Below are 14,427 nucleotides of genomic sequence, written 5' to 3' on the forward strand. Positions count from 1 at the left end.
GTAAGGAAAATCTGCAATTGTGCATTTTTATTTCAAGTTACTGTAGAACAGATCGTTGGACTGAAAACAGATTGAGAAAGTTGGCAGACGGCGAAGCATAGTGGTCAAGATCTTGAGTCCACGTGCTACCATTTAGTTAATGGGTGACCTTAACCAAGATACTAAACCTTGCTAAGTACCCCAGTGTCCCCAAATTTGAAGTGACAGTAGCCATTCCGACTTGATAGCATTGTTATAAGGATTAAATAACTTTCGTAACTTGATAGATTACTTGGCACACTGCCTGGCCCAGAGTAAGATCTCAGAAATCAGTGTTAGTGGTGATCAAAGCAGTCATGTTAATTTACCTCTAACGTCTTTTCCACCTACAAAGAAGGGAATGAACACAATGCATCAAGTGTAACAGTTTGACACTGAGATGTCTGTGACATTGTCCAGTTTTCCAGTGTTTTATAAAAAAATAAGTACATATGCACCTTTTCCCAAGCTCAGGTAGGAGTTTTTATTTGAGTACAGCTGGGTGGCAGCCATGTATGACTAAAGAACTCTGATCACTAGAGCTATTGTGCTCATAGCAGAGGAGAAGCCTGGTGGGAGGGGCAAAATCCTAAAGCAGGAAAGCAACCCACAACAGTCTTGTCCTAAACTCTCCAACACTGTCAGAGACCATCTCTGTACTTCCCATCCCTGGAATGGCATTTTTAAGCATCATGTAGGCACTTGGGTCCATAAGGATGAGTAGGGTATGTACAAGACTGTCATGGAGATGTAAATATTCCCTTTCCTGACCAACTGGGTCAGAAAAGGTAAGGTTATGACGCATCCTTGAACTCAGGTCTTACCAGGTGGAGGGAGAACAAGTTGAAAGGCCAACAGCATGGGCGGGGATCCAAGGCCATTCACTGCCTCTTGGTAAAGGATAGAAAGCAATCTGCATTCAGTGAATTTGGATCTGAGTCATCAAGTAAAAGGGAAGACACATGAGCAGTGTCTCTGGAACCCTGACTCCCTAACTCCATCCATGCCTCAATTCCTTTTCAATTTATTCCTTGATTTGTCCCCTCAACATAATATGCCGTCCTTCATGCACAGAGATGACCCTGATGACTCACACATCAACATGACTTATTTTTTCCAGCAGGGGTCACAAGTTTTCATTCATCCATCCAATGTGTGTTTGTGCAAAATGGCTGGCTGGGGTGGGAGTACACTGGTCAGCCTCGGAATGCAGCAAATCTAAGCAGTCCACAAGCAGACTGAATAAATATATGGGCTTAGTCCCTCCAGGATGCCCATACTCAAGCCAAATAGGCTGACAGAAGATCACGAGAAGTGGAAAATACATGCAATCTGAAGTCAAAGCCCTGGGTTCAAGTCCCGGTTCTGCCAATCCCTAGCAATGTGATCTTGGTTGTGTTTCACATGCCTTTCTGGAGCTCAGAACCCTTACCTGAAAGTGTAGAGATACCTTTTATACAGGAGGTATGATAATACCTACCTCCCATGACATGTGATGATAAATCAAAGGTCATGTAAATGAAAGCACACCTAATAATCTATTTATATATTGCAAATGTTATTATAACTTGATAAATTATCTTTATTATTATAAATATATATAAATATAAATGTTATTACTAACTACCAACAGATCACAAAACTAGGTCCTGCTAAGAGATGAGATTCCTATCTTCTGAAATGTATTGCGCCCAGAAGGAGCATCAGAAATCAAGGGATGGGGTGGCTCACTCTCACTGAACATGGTACACCCACACCATCCAACCCAAGGAGCCCCTTCAGGTGTACTCCCAGCTTCAGGTGGCTCCACCCAACCTTTGACCACCACTCCACCAACTTGGACAGTCTTCAAAACTGAACTTACAATTCCCGAAGACTCAGCGTCTGGAAGAGCTGCCATGAGAGTGTGGTGAGCCGGTTACTCGACAGGTTTCTGCAAGATTGACAAATAAAGAGGAAATTAAAGGACAATGTGGCATGTCATGCTCTCCGTAGTAAGTGTGGTCATCTCATGGGAGCCTGGCTTTGTTGTTCTTCTCCACTGCTCCCTTCGGCTAACAGTACATCTGACAGTTAGTCGAGGCTACAGATCATGTCTGGAGAGGATGCTGAGACCTTTTAAAAGGCAAGGTTTTACAAATCAAATGAAATAAATAAAAACTTCTTGGTCATTCTCCCATATGCTCTCACCACAATGAAATTTCAGAGAGCCTTTTTAAACCCACCCTTCTACAGGAGGACAGAGAACTCTCAGAGTATAAGGTATACAAACCAGCAAGCATTCTTTTTTTTTAATTTAAGTAGAGTTGTTTTACAATGTTGTGTTAATTTCTGCTGTACAGCAAAGTGATTCAGTTATACATACATATATATATATATATATATTCTTTTTCACATTCTTCTCCATTATGGTTTATTATAGGATACTGAATATAGTTCCCTGTGCTATACAGTAGGACCTTGTTGCTTATCTGTTTTATATATAGTAGTTTGTATCTGCTAACCCCAAGCTCTTAATTTATCCCTCCCCTTTTTTTTAGTTACTGAGGTATAACTGACTTACCAAAAAAGCTGTACATATTTAATGTATATGTCTTGATGAGTTTGAAGATAATATACATCCATGAAATGATCGCCATAAACAGTGCCATAAACTTAACTGGCATCTCTAAAAGTTTCTTCCCTCTCTATTTTTTTTTTTAGTGATAATAATATTTAATGGAAGACGTACCCTCTTCCCAAATTTTTAAGTGTACAATACAGTATTGTTAACTATGCACTACTCTGTACTAGAGATATCTAGGACTTCTTCACCTTGCATAAGTGAAACTATTGTGCCCTGTTACCAACAAACATTCCTTTTTTTTAATAGATTTATTTATTTATTTTTGGCTGCGTCGGGTCTTCATTGCTGCTCGTGGGCTTTCTGTAGTAGTGGCGATCAGGGGCTACTCTTCATTGCAGTGCATGGGCTTCTCATTGTGGTGGCTTCTCTTGTTGCGGAGCATGGGCTCTAGGCGTGCGGGCTCAGTAGTTGTGGCTCACGGGCTTTGTTGCTCTGCAGCATGTGGGATCTTCCCAGACCAGGGCTCAAACCCATGTCCCCTGCATTGGCAGGCGGGTTCTTAACCACTGAGCCACCACGGAAGCCCTCAGCAAACATTCTTAACATTCACACAAGTCGAAAATACTCCGCAGGTCACCTACAATTCCTTCAAGCTAGTCCCTCCCTCAGCAATCCTGTCCATCAATAATCAAGACATCAGCTTTTTTGTTCACACTTCTGTCCTCCTCCTAATGGCTTTTTTTTTTTTCATTAGGATGTACAGGGGAAAGGAGTAGTCATTAGTCTTCTGAATAAAAGAAGAAACACACCCACGGTTATTACTTTGCCAGGCTCAACAAACAACTTTTTTTTTTTTTTTTTTTTTTTTGCGCGGTACGCGGGCCTCTCACTGTTGTGGCCTCTCCCATTGAGGAGCACAGACTCCGGAAGCGCAGGCTCAGCGGCCATGGCTCACAGGCCTAGCCGCTCCGCGGCATGTGGGATCTTCCTAGACCGGGGCACGAACCCATGTCCCCTGCATCGGCAGGCGGACTCTCAACCACTGCGCCACCAGGGAAGCCCCTCAACAAACAACTTTTGATGTGGTAACAGCCCTTCAAGGCAGTGGTTGGAGACGGCTACAGCTGAAGTGGCACCCAGGAACCACGTACTTACCTAGTGATGAGAAAGGAGAGCGGTAAGAATTGCACTTAGGTAAATACCTATTCACATGCACACACGTGTGTATAAGCACGTGTGTATTTATGTCCATTAAACATGTAGATAATAAATGCAAACACAGACTCCTGCTTATACACATATGCATATGCTTACAGGTGCACCTATATTTAGAGGACTTCTATAACAGATATTTGTTGAGAGCCAAATATAGGCTACACTAAGGAACGAGGGGGTGGATGACAGATAAGGTCCCTCTGGAGCTTATGTTCATGTTACAAATGAATAAGCAAGAGAAGTGTAGTTTGTGATGAGCAGAAGGAAGGGAATAAGCAAAGTGGGGTAAGTAACTGATGTCGGAGAGAGACGGGGCTACGTCAGAAGATGCTTCCAGAAATGCCGTCTGAGAAGGAGATGTCGGAGCTTAGAAGAGGAGTAAGAATGAGCCTAGCGCCAGGGAAGGTGTGTTCCAGGCAGTGGGAGCAGCAAGTGCAAAGGCCTGAGAGGGACTAGGGGGCCAGAAAAGGGCCCAGTGAGGAAGGAAGTAGAAGAGTGGTCTAGGATAAGCAGGAGAGGGGACCCGCCACACCCACCTTGCTGGTCAAGGTAAGCCACACGGATTTTACTTTAAGGAACAACGGGATGGCACTGGCTGGGTTTAAGTAGGGACGTGGCATCATCTAATTACCATTTTTTAAAATAGGAACCCAAGACTGTAAGTCATCAGAGCAATTAGGAGCTGCTGCAGTATTCCAGGCAAAAAGAGAGAGTAGAGACAATTAAGCTGATGGAATTCAAGCTAGGTGGTGGAGGGAGAGCTGCCAGAACTTCCTATGGGATTGGATCGGGCAGAGGAGGGAGACTTGAGCAACCAGGAGAGTGGTGATGTCATTTAGTGAGCCAAGGAAGGCTCAAAGGAGTCCCAACTGGGGAGCAGCGTGGGGATCAAGAGCCTCCCCCTTGCAGACACTAAGTTTGAGATGCCTGTTAGACATCCAAAGAAGAGAGATAAGATAGTGTTGGATGCCTGGGTCTGGAGCTCAGGGGAGAAGTTCAGGCTGGGTGAGGTACAGACAGTAGACACAGCTCTTCAGAGGAGCAGATATTCAAACACAAGGACAAGCTATGGGATAGGGCTTCCCCTTCCCATTTGAGGCAGCTCTGCCTTTGCCAGGCTCAACAAACATCTTTTTTTTTTTTTTTTTTTGCAGTACACCGGCCTCTCACTGTTGTGGCCTCTCCCATTGCGGAGCACAGGCTCCAGAAGCGCAGGCTCAGCGGCCATGGCTCACGGGCCCAGCCGCTCCGCAGCATGTGGGATCTTCCCAGACCGGGGTACGAACCCGTGTCCCCTGCATCGGCAGGTGGACTCTCAACCACTGCGCCACCAGGGAAGCCCCTCAACAAACAACTTTTGATGTGGTAACAGCCCTTCAAGGCAGCAGCTGGAGACAGCTAGAGCTCAAGTGGCACCCAGGAACCACGTACTTATCTAGTGATGAGAAAGGAGAGCGGTAAGAATTGCACTTAGGTAAATACCTATCCACATGCACACACGTGTGTATAAGCACATGTGTATTTATGTCCATTAAACATGTAGGTAATAAATGCAAACACAGACTCCTGCTTATACACATATTCATGGGTGACAGCCCATGACTGTGTGGGGGAGGAAGACCCCATTCTTGGGGTGCAGGGGACTGGGGCGAAGGGAAGGTGTCCAGTAGGTATCACCCAAGTTTACTGTCCCACTCTCTCCCCAGTCCCCAGCACTCTCTCCTTTCAGAGTCCTTAAGCCCATAGCCCTTGCTAGGAGAGCCTCCCATAGCCCCATACTGTCACCCACTTCCTCTCTGCAGGACTGTAAAGCACTGGTGTGTGTGACAACACAGGCTCTCACTAAAAGACTATAAACCTCAACCCATCCACATGCTCAGCTTCACAAAACCCCTAACCATGGCGCATCTTATTCCTACAAACGGTCTCCTTCCCCCACTGACAGGAAGGAAAAGGGTGACAGAAGAACTGCATGATGGCCACTTGAGGACACCCAGGCACCCAGCTCCCTGCAGAGCAACTCCTGATTGGGAGGGAGGAACAGGGGATCAGACACGTACGCTCATCAAAGGCGCTGACCTTACACCAGGAGCTGGAACTCGGGGTCAAGGATAACAGGCTTCATTACCTGTTCATGGTAATTCTCCATTACCATGAGCCGCTATGATGTTTCAATAAAGGTGAGTGCCTCACCCAGACAGAAGTCTTCTGTTTTGTTTTGCTTTTCTTGGTTTACTGTCTACGCACAACAGCATCAGGGGCAGCAGAAGTTAGACAAGGCCCGGGGGCCCTGAGCTCTCTGCCCGACTCCAGCGCAGCCTGGAACAACGCCCCTGGTTCTAAAACTGAGCAGCAGCTCCTGTGAGAGCGCCGGGAACACCAGACGCACTGAGCCCTGGGAAACACGCCCCGTCCCCGGCTCCGCCCCCGGCCGGAAGGAGGAGGCGGGAACACAGAAGCGGTCCCGGGGAAATGGAAGCCTTGCCCACCTCCGAGGGAGAGGCAGCCCAGGAGTGTGCCAGTAGTTCTTGGGGGGCCCGAGGCAGGGAGCGGGTTGCCAGCAATGTCCTTTCACAAAGGTCATGTTTTGCTACATTAGGCATAAATGTCAAGAGAAAATTGGATTCTGAAAGAAAGAAAATAACAGGCATTCTGGGCAAATAAAGAATAAGAAATAGCATTATCTCCTTATTACATGTTAGAGGGGAGAGGGGGCCTGGAACACCTGGTAAGGGGGGAGATGGGCTCTGGCTCTCCCAGGGGTGTCTCATCTGCGGCTTCTCCCCACCCTCCCCCCACCCACCAAGCCCCACCTGGAGGAGAAAGGGCCCCTCTGGATTCCTCCGCTTCTTTGGCCAGATGGAGCGGCCACAGCAACACTCGTGGGCTCTGTCCACGACTGCCCTCTCCCCTCCCTCCTCCTTGACGGTCCCAGTGGTGCACAGACCACCTTCTCCTTCTGCAGTCCAGATACTCTCCTTCTCTCACCCCCTCCTGCCCCCCGCACCATCTCACAATCAACAGCTGCCGTTCACCAAGGGCTTACTAAGCACCAGCTACTGTGTTACCCACTTCTGCATTCATGATCTCATTTAATTTTTACAGCAACTCTACAAGACGGGTATTGCTATTATCTCCATGCAACAGATGAGGAAACTGGGGCTCAGAGGTGGCCAATGAAAGTTGAACATCTCTGAGTAGCCTTAACGTGAAGACTCCAACAACAGGCCACAAGAGGCATACCCAGGAACATTTGCAACCAACACACAGACATGTAAACGCCCAGGTACACATACACACAACCCAGTGTGTGTCCCCAGAGACACAGACGCTGTGCTGCACAAGTCCCAGGAGGAAAGCAGTGCGCACAACCTGGGCAACCGTACACAGCACCCTGCCAGAGACACACGATAGAAGCATCCAGCCACACAGACAAACACACAAAAGACAAGAAAGGCAAACATACACTGCCAACAAGGCAAGCAGGGCACACCTCTGGCCATCCTGCCTTCAGAGGCATTTATAACTGCTCATGTGCTGGGCAGATGGGAAAGAGGCAGGGGGCTTTAACCAACTTAACACCCACTCAGAACTCACTTCCCCTGATTTTCCTTCTAGCTGATGCCTCACCTGTGTTCACCTGTCATCAGTTATTGATGGGCCAGTGACCCCCCTCACCAGACAAAGGTTTAATTAAGAACCTCTGGGCCTCACCGCAGCCCTGAGCCTCCTCCCTTACAGATCCATTATCCCTCGTCTCTGACTTGTGCTTGAGTCAATGGCCAGTTTCCAAGTCACCTGACCATTGGAATTAATTTGGTGAGCAAGATATTACGAGATGATGCATCAAACACTTTCCCAAAATCAAGCTCCATGACCTCGCCCCCGTATCTCCCACCTGAGAGTACCAAACAAAGCCATTAATTTTGTCCTGCACTACTGGCTCATTCACAGCCCAGACTCTGGGGCCCAGAGCAATGAACCATGGCAATGCAGCTACTGGGTCCTCTGGAAACAGGGAGCCAGGCACACAGGTGGCCAAACTCTGAACCTGAGGAAGAACAGGCTGAGATGGCCCCTCCTGCATTAGCCCTGTGGTGAACAAGGGGAACCTCAGGATGGGAAGCAGTCCATGGCCCTCCTAAAGGGGGTGCCCAACTGCAGCAGGATGGGGCCCCACAATTGGGAAGGATGTCACCCTCTACCCTGGGAACTCTACCATCCAACAAGAGGGTCACTCGAGATGGACCCTGCAGCCAAGAGAAGCCGACCAGATGAATCCTTCTGTTGCCCCAAAACAAACTGCATCCTTTGGGGCTGACAGTTGAGAAGGAGACACTGATTCCCATCCACAGTGATCCTGAAGAAGGTACCATGGATTTCCCAGATTAAGGGTGCGGCTGACTTTGGAAGTACCTCCTCTTGTACCAGCAGAGGCAGGCCCAGGGGCAGGCTGTGTCTTAGGTCTTAAGTGTCTTAGGACACTGAGGAGTGTGTAAGGGATTGTTGGATGCAGGTGCCCCGTCGTTCCTGTGCTATTAAGCCAGGCTGCCCCACTGGCACCATTCAGTTGTGCATCTCCCCTGTCCACACCACAGACCTTTGCTGGGTTCGCCCTACTGCCACTTCAGCTCCTGGACGTTCACTCCACCTCTGCATCTCCTTAGTCCCTCTCACTTGGGTTTTATCTTCTGTTATGACGGGCTGGACTGTGTCTCCTCAAAATTCATATGTTGAAGTCTGAACTCTCAGGACCCCAGAATGTGACTGTATTTGGAGACAGAGCCTTTAAAGAGGTACTTAAGGTTAAAGGAGGCCATTGAAATGAACCCTAGTCCGATATAACTGGTGTCCTTATAAGAAGAGATTAGGCCACAGACATGCACAGAGGGAGATGATGTGAAGACACGAGGAAAAGTCAGCATCTATAAGCCAAGGTAAGAGGCCTCAGAAGGAACCAACTCTGCTGACACCTTGATCTTGGACTTCCAGACTCCAGAACTGTGAAGAAATAATTTCTGTTGTTTAAAGCACCCAGTCTGCAGTGTTTGTTACGGCAGCCCTAGCAAACTAGTATACCTGTCCTCAGCCCCTCTTTTGCCCTAAGGTCCTGACAGTTGGCTGCCCAACTGTGATTCCTGAAAGCCTCCAAAGTCATGATTTTCAGTCCCTCCCTCACTCTGCCTATGTCCCATCGCTCTAGGGAACCAGCTTCCCAACCAGGGTGCAGCCATGAAGATGCAACATGGCATCCATCCACTCAGTCAGCTCCCTGCTGGGCATACGCAAGCCTCCTGCTGCAAAAGATGGTTATGAGAGAACACAGAGACCCAGGGGTATGCTCAGCTGGCATCCTTAATGGTGAATGCCATGGTCACTGACTTTTCCTAGAGGATTCACGCTGCTGCTTGCAGAAAGCACTATTCTAAGCACCGTATGGGCTCAGAGCAGCAAGCATGGCTCCCCAGAGAGCAACAAAGGTCCAACCCCTCCTGCTTTCACAGGCTCCCATGGGGGCTGTGGCTTGCTGGCTGCCAACATCATGATGTAAATATGATTTCCTCCATCCATGAAGGCAGCATTAGAAAGATGCAATTCTTCCTTCCTGAAGACCCAACACCTCCTCAGCTGTCTGTCTCTCCCCTTCTAACTTTCCCTATGAAAGAACTCCCTCCTCATTCTTCCTGAAGACAGCCAACTCCCTCCCCTGCCATGCCACGCCAAGATTCTTTTGAAATTTCTGAAGGATCTGGAAAAAAAAGTCAAGAAAGGAGAATTCCTTCATGCAGCACTGACCCCGCAGAGAGTTGCTAAAAAGGAACAAACCATGGAGACAGAGAAGGCTGACAGTCTCCTCCCCACTTCTCCGAGAACCAGGGAACTTACACGTCATGATCTTGAACTTGGGACTTTAGGCATATCGGCCCAAACCGAAGATGCCTGCAGCCCCCCATGAGGAGCAGTTGGTGGCTGCCATCAACCTCCTCAGGTTGAACCAACCAGTGGGAAGGAAGGAGGCTCCAGGCCATCTCTCCACCAAGGCCTGCTGCCCACCCCCGAGCCCCCCTGAGCCAACCCCTTAAAATCCAGCGCCTGTGACAAGGAAGCAGATGCTGCTGCCCTGTGTCCCTCTTGGAGGCCAAGAAGTATTTTTCTACATCATTGACATATTTGCTTTTCCCTCAATTAAATTGCTGTAAGAGGGGGTGTGGGTTAAAGCCATATGAGCCATTTTTATTCAGCTAAATTACACTGGATGGCTCATTTAATGAACTTTAATGAAGCCAAAATGCTTTCTCTAATCAAATCTCAAGTGACGTGAGTGGTGTCTTGACCTTAGATCAGGAGACTGCAGGCAGCTTTTCCACAAGGCCCTGGACTGAGCTAAACCAGGGTTTCCCAGAGAATGTTCCTAGGAATCTGAGATCTGCCATATATTAATGGGTATTACAAGGGAAAAAGTTTCATGTTGCTTGAAAAATGTGGTACTAAATAAAATTAAACAGGCTTATTTACTGCAGAACTTCTCAGAGCCTTTACTAAATGAAGGATCTGACCCATTGAATCTCTCAAGCTTATTGGCCCACAGAATCTCCTCCATGGAATTCTAGCAAAAATATCACCCCACATAATATACTTAGAGAAATGATCATGGTGATAAGAAGTATATATTTGGTCCTTATCCACGGTTCATGGCTCACAGCTCCCCAAACGCTTGGAATTTCTTGAAGGATAAGAACAACAGGAGCACCCTTTCTTATAACACCCGGTGTCCTGTCCTCAGTTCCTAAAATTGCTTCAGAGGACAAAGTGACTTTCGGAAATCCCCTAAAGATGGAAGTCTGGTTGTCAGGGGAACCAACCATGAATAGAGGGTTGGGACCTTTCATTCCCACCCCTCGATTTACTTTGAGAGGAAAGGAAATCAATCACCAATGGACAATTGTGCCTAAGCAATGAAGCCCCCATAAAGCCCCAAAAGGACAGGGGTTGGGGAACCAGAACACTTCCCTTTGTGTCAGGCCCCAAACTCCACAGGAACAGAGGCTTTTTTGTTCAAGACCTCGCCCTTTGTATCTGTTCATCTGGTTGTTGATTTGTATCCTTTAATATCTTTGTAATACACCAGTAATCTAGTGAGTAGATGAGTTTATTGAGTTCTGTGAGCCACTCTAGCAAATTGATCGAACCTAAGGAGGGGGTCATGAAACCTCTATTTATAGCTGATTGGTCAGAAGCCCAGTGACAACCTGGAGCTGCGATTAGCACCTGTAGTAGGGGGTGGCCTTGTGGGACTGAGCCCTTAGCCTGTGGAGTCTGATGCTATCTCTGGGTAGATAATGTCAAAATTGAGTTGAATTGTGAGACACCCAGCTGGTGTCCGAGAACTGCTTGGTGATGTGGGGAAAAAATCACGTTGGAACTGTGTGCAGATTCATTAATCGTTGGGTGCCAAGGTCAGCAAGCTGTGGCCTGTGGGCCAGCACTCTGTTTTAGTAAATACAGTTTTATTATAAGACAGCCACGTCCATTTGTTTACACATTGTCTAAATCTATGGCCCAGGTGGAATCACAGTCCTCCAAAATGTCCACGGCCTCATCTCTAGAATCTGTGAATATGTCAACCTCTATGGCAAAAGGGACTTTGCAGATGTGATTAACAGTATGGATCTTGAGATGAGGAAATTATCCTTAATTATCCTGTGGCCCCAAAGTAATCACAGGGGTCCTTAAACATGGAAAAGGGAGGCAGAGAGGTCAGAGAGAGATGAGACACAGAAGAAAGCACAGAGGCAAAGAGGGTCAAAAGCCAAGAAATGCACATGACCTCTAGCAGCTGGAAGATGTGATGCCACGGATTCTCCCCGGAGCCTCCAGAAGGGAACCCAGCCCTGACAACACCTTGATTTTAGCCCAGTGAGACCCATGTGGGACCTCTAACCCACAGAGTGTAAGACACGCAATTTGTGTTTTTAAACCACAAAGTCTATGGTAATGTGTTACAGCAGCAATAGAAAACAAATACAAGTCACTTTTGCACTAAAGCAGCAGAGTTGAGCAGTTGTGACAGAGACCAGATGGCCCACAAAGCCTAAAATATTTAGTATGTGGCCCTTTATGAAAAGTATGCCAATCCCCGAGCTAGACCAGCACTCGCCAATAACGCAAGCCACACATACTTTTTAAAATTTTCTAGGAGTCACATTTTAATAAGTGAAAAGAAAAAGGTGAAATTTGTTGTGTTCATATATTTTACTTAACCCAATCTATACAAATACCATCAGTTCATGTGATCAATATAAAAAAATACTAATGAGCTATTTCATATTCTTTTTTCTTTTTTGTATTGTGTCTTTGAAATCCATGTGTATTTTACATTCACAGAACTTCTCGGTTTGGACTGGCCATATTTCAAATGCTCCATAGCTACGGGTGGCCAAGCCTACTATATTGGAAGGTACAGGCCTAGAGCATCCATCAAAGCCAGGCATTGATGAGGCCCTCAGTGGAGAGGAGCAGCCAACAGGTGGAGAAATATAACTGTAAGTTCACCAAGGTCATCAGGTGTCTCTTCCCCAGATGCCAATCTGTCCCACAATCAAGCAGTCACATAGCTTGTTGTACGGAAGGAAATCACGCCGGTTGTCCTCAAGTACACGGCAACATCCCTGAGTGACTGCCAGTGTCCTCTTGGACTGGAGAAGCTCAGGACAGGAAGGGAAAGAGGGCACAGGACTTGCCACATGCTGGGGGGCAGGGGGGTGGAGAAGGACGCATGGGTGACCAGACTTGGGCACAGATTACTGGACTCTTAGAATGCTTGGCCCACCTAATCAGGTCCAGATTCTACGTTGAAGTTCAAATCTTTTCAGACGATGACCTCAACCTCCTGTTCCCATATACTCTCGCACCACCCAAGTCCCTCCCCCATCCTTCATCCCCTCCCCATAACCAACACTAAAGACCAACCACGAACAGAAGGGTATCACCCAGCGGGCTGCCTGTACCCTTGGAGCTTCCTGACACTCCTCCCTCTCTCCTGGCACTGCCCAGTGCTTTCGACACCTTTCGTGTTCTTGTTCCCCAGCTTCAGGTACATTTAAGTGGTTCTCTCTACGTATGGCCAGTGCCACGCACTCTGAAACCTTTCTTCCCTCCTCCTTCTCTCACTGCATTCTTCCTGGGCCTTGAGCACAGCCCACGTCTCAGACTGCCAGCTTTGAATGGCAGCTGTGCATGTGTCAGCCTCCCCCATCAGACTGCTTTTCTTGAAGGCAACCATTTCTTTTCAGTGTGATATCCTTGATAGCACCTGGAATCCGGTAAGTGAGTGCTCAGTAAATGTGCAGCAAGTTCACCTGAAAATTCCCACAAAAATTCTGCATCACATGGGTCTGGAGGCCAGTCCTACCACTGCCACTTCCATGCTCTGTGACCCTGGGTAAGTTCCTTAACCTCTCTGTGCCTCAGTCCTTGGAGTTGTGGTGAGGATTAAATGGGGTATGGCAAACGGGGTGCAGAAAGCAGGTGGTACAAGGCCTGGCCCTCAATGAACACAATCTATCATCATTCATGGATGGCGTCTCTCCCCTTATCTGCTCATCTCCAGACACCAAAGCTGCAACAGGCCAAGCCCATTAAAACAAATACCAGAGGCCCAGGCAATGCCCCCTAGTTCAACACTGACAAAATCTCAGTTCAACAAAATAATATGGAAACCCATTTTAATGAGAGAACAGGTAGCATCTCCTCCCCTGGAGACGTGCTGGTGTCTACGCCCCTGCCCGTGACAGCCCACCCTTCACGTGCTTGGGCAGAGCCCAAAGTCCCCACAGGTCCAGGGAAGAAGCAGCCCTCACCCCGAGGCCTGAGAGTCAGAGGTGTGGTCAGAGATCAACCTGCATCTGGGTATTCACCAGGCCGCAAACCCCAGAAAAGGCCTTAAAGTCAACTTTGTTCCTTCACTCGCCTGCTTTATATCAGACCTTCAGTGTCATTGAGATTATTCTGGGGGTTTTGTTCCCTCGGAGTTTCTTTTCAGACAATTAACCAAAAGCTAATTGCCCTGAAGCACACGAGCTGTCTCTGGAGCCCCAGAAGGGCACAGCCCAGCAGATACGGGCGTTCCCAGCAGTGGCCACTCAGGGGCAGAGTGAGTCAGCCTGGCTCGGGGAGCCTACCGCCCCAGGAGAAGCTCTGGTACATGCAGGATGACGTGGTGATGGGACCAAAGCCTCACACTCATTTTTTACTCCAGAGCTGTCGTGACAAGAGGAAAACAAAGATGCAGAGACCATCTGTGAGAGCATCCGTGGGAAAATCGAGAAACCACAGTGACAGTCTGCCGTCTGTATCTGCGGGTTCCGCATCCTCGAATTCAACCAACCGTGGATAGAATCCGCAGTTGGTTGAATTAGTGGATGCAGAACCCGCACATATGGAGGGCAGACGGTACTACGCCATTTCATATAAAGGACTTGAGCATCCTTGGATTTTGGTATCTGGCGGGGGTCCTGGAACCAATCCCCCCAGATGATACCAAAGGACGACCCTACTGACTAAAGTGATGGGGGGACTGTTGAGGGAGGAGGGAACCAGAGGTGAGCCTGCTGCAGGCCACACTCAGG

The 14,427-nt window shown here is 48.0% G+C and overlaps 1 protein-coding gene across 5 annotated transcripts in view; it reads right to left on the reverse strand.

The window, feature by feature from the left end:
- The window catches only part of NTRK3 (neurotrophic receptor tyrosine kinase 3), a 372,854-nt gene that overhangs the window by 257,124 nt on the left and 101,303 nt on the right, over positions 1 to 14,427 (reverse strand). For all 5 annotated transcript variants that reach the window (XM_060156177.1, XM_060156174.1, XM_060156183.1 and 2 more), the window contains exon 4: positions 1,883 to 1,951. In XM_060156177.1, the coding sequence (XP_060012160.1) occupies positions 1,883 to 1,951 (69 nt within the window). The remainder of the gene's footprint in view (positions 1 to 1,882; positions 1,952 to 14,427) is intronic.

Source organism: Lagenorhynchus albirostris, chromosome 1 (assembly GCF_949774975.1).
Source record: "Lagenorhynchus albirostris chromosome 1, mLagAlb1.1, whole genome shotgun sequence".
In the NCBI taxonomy this organism is placed as follows: Eukaryota; Metazoa; Chordata; class Mammalia; order Artiodactyla; family Delphinidae; genus Lagenorhynchus; species Lagenorhynchus albirostris.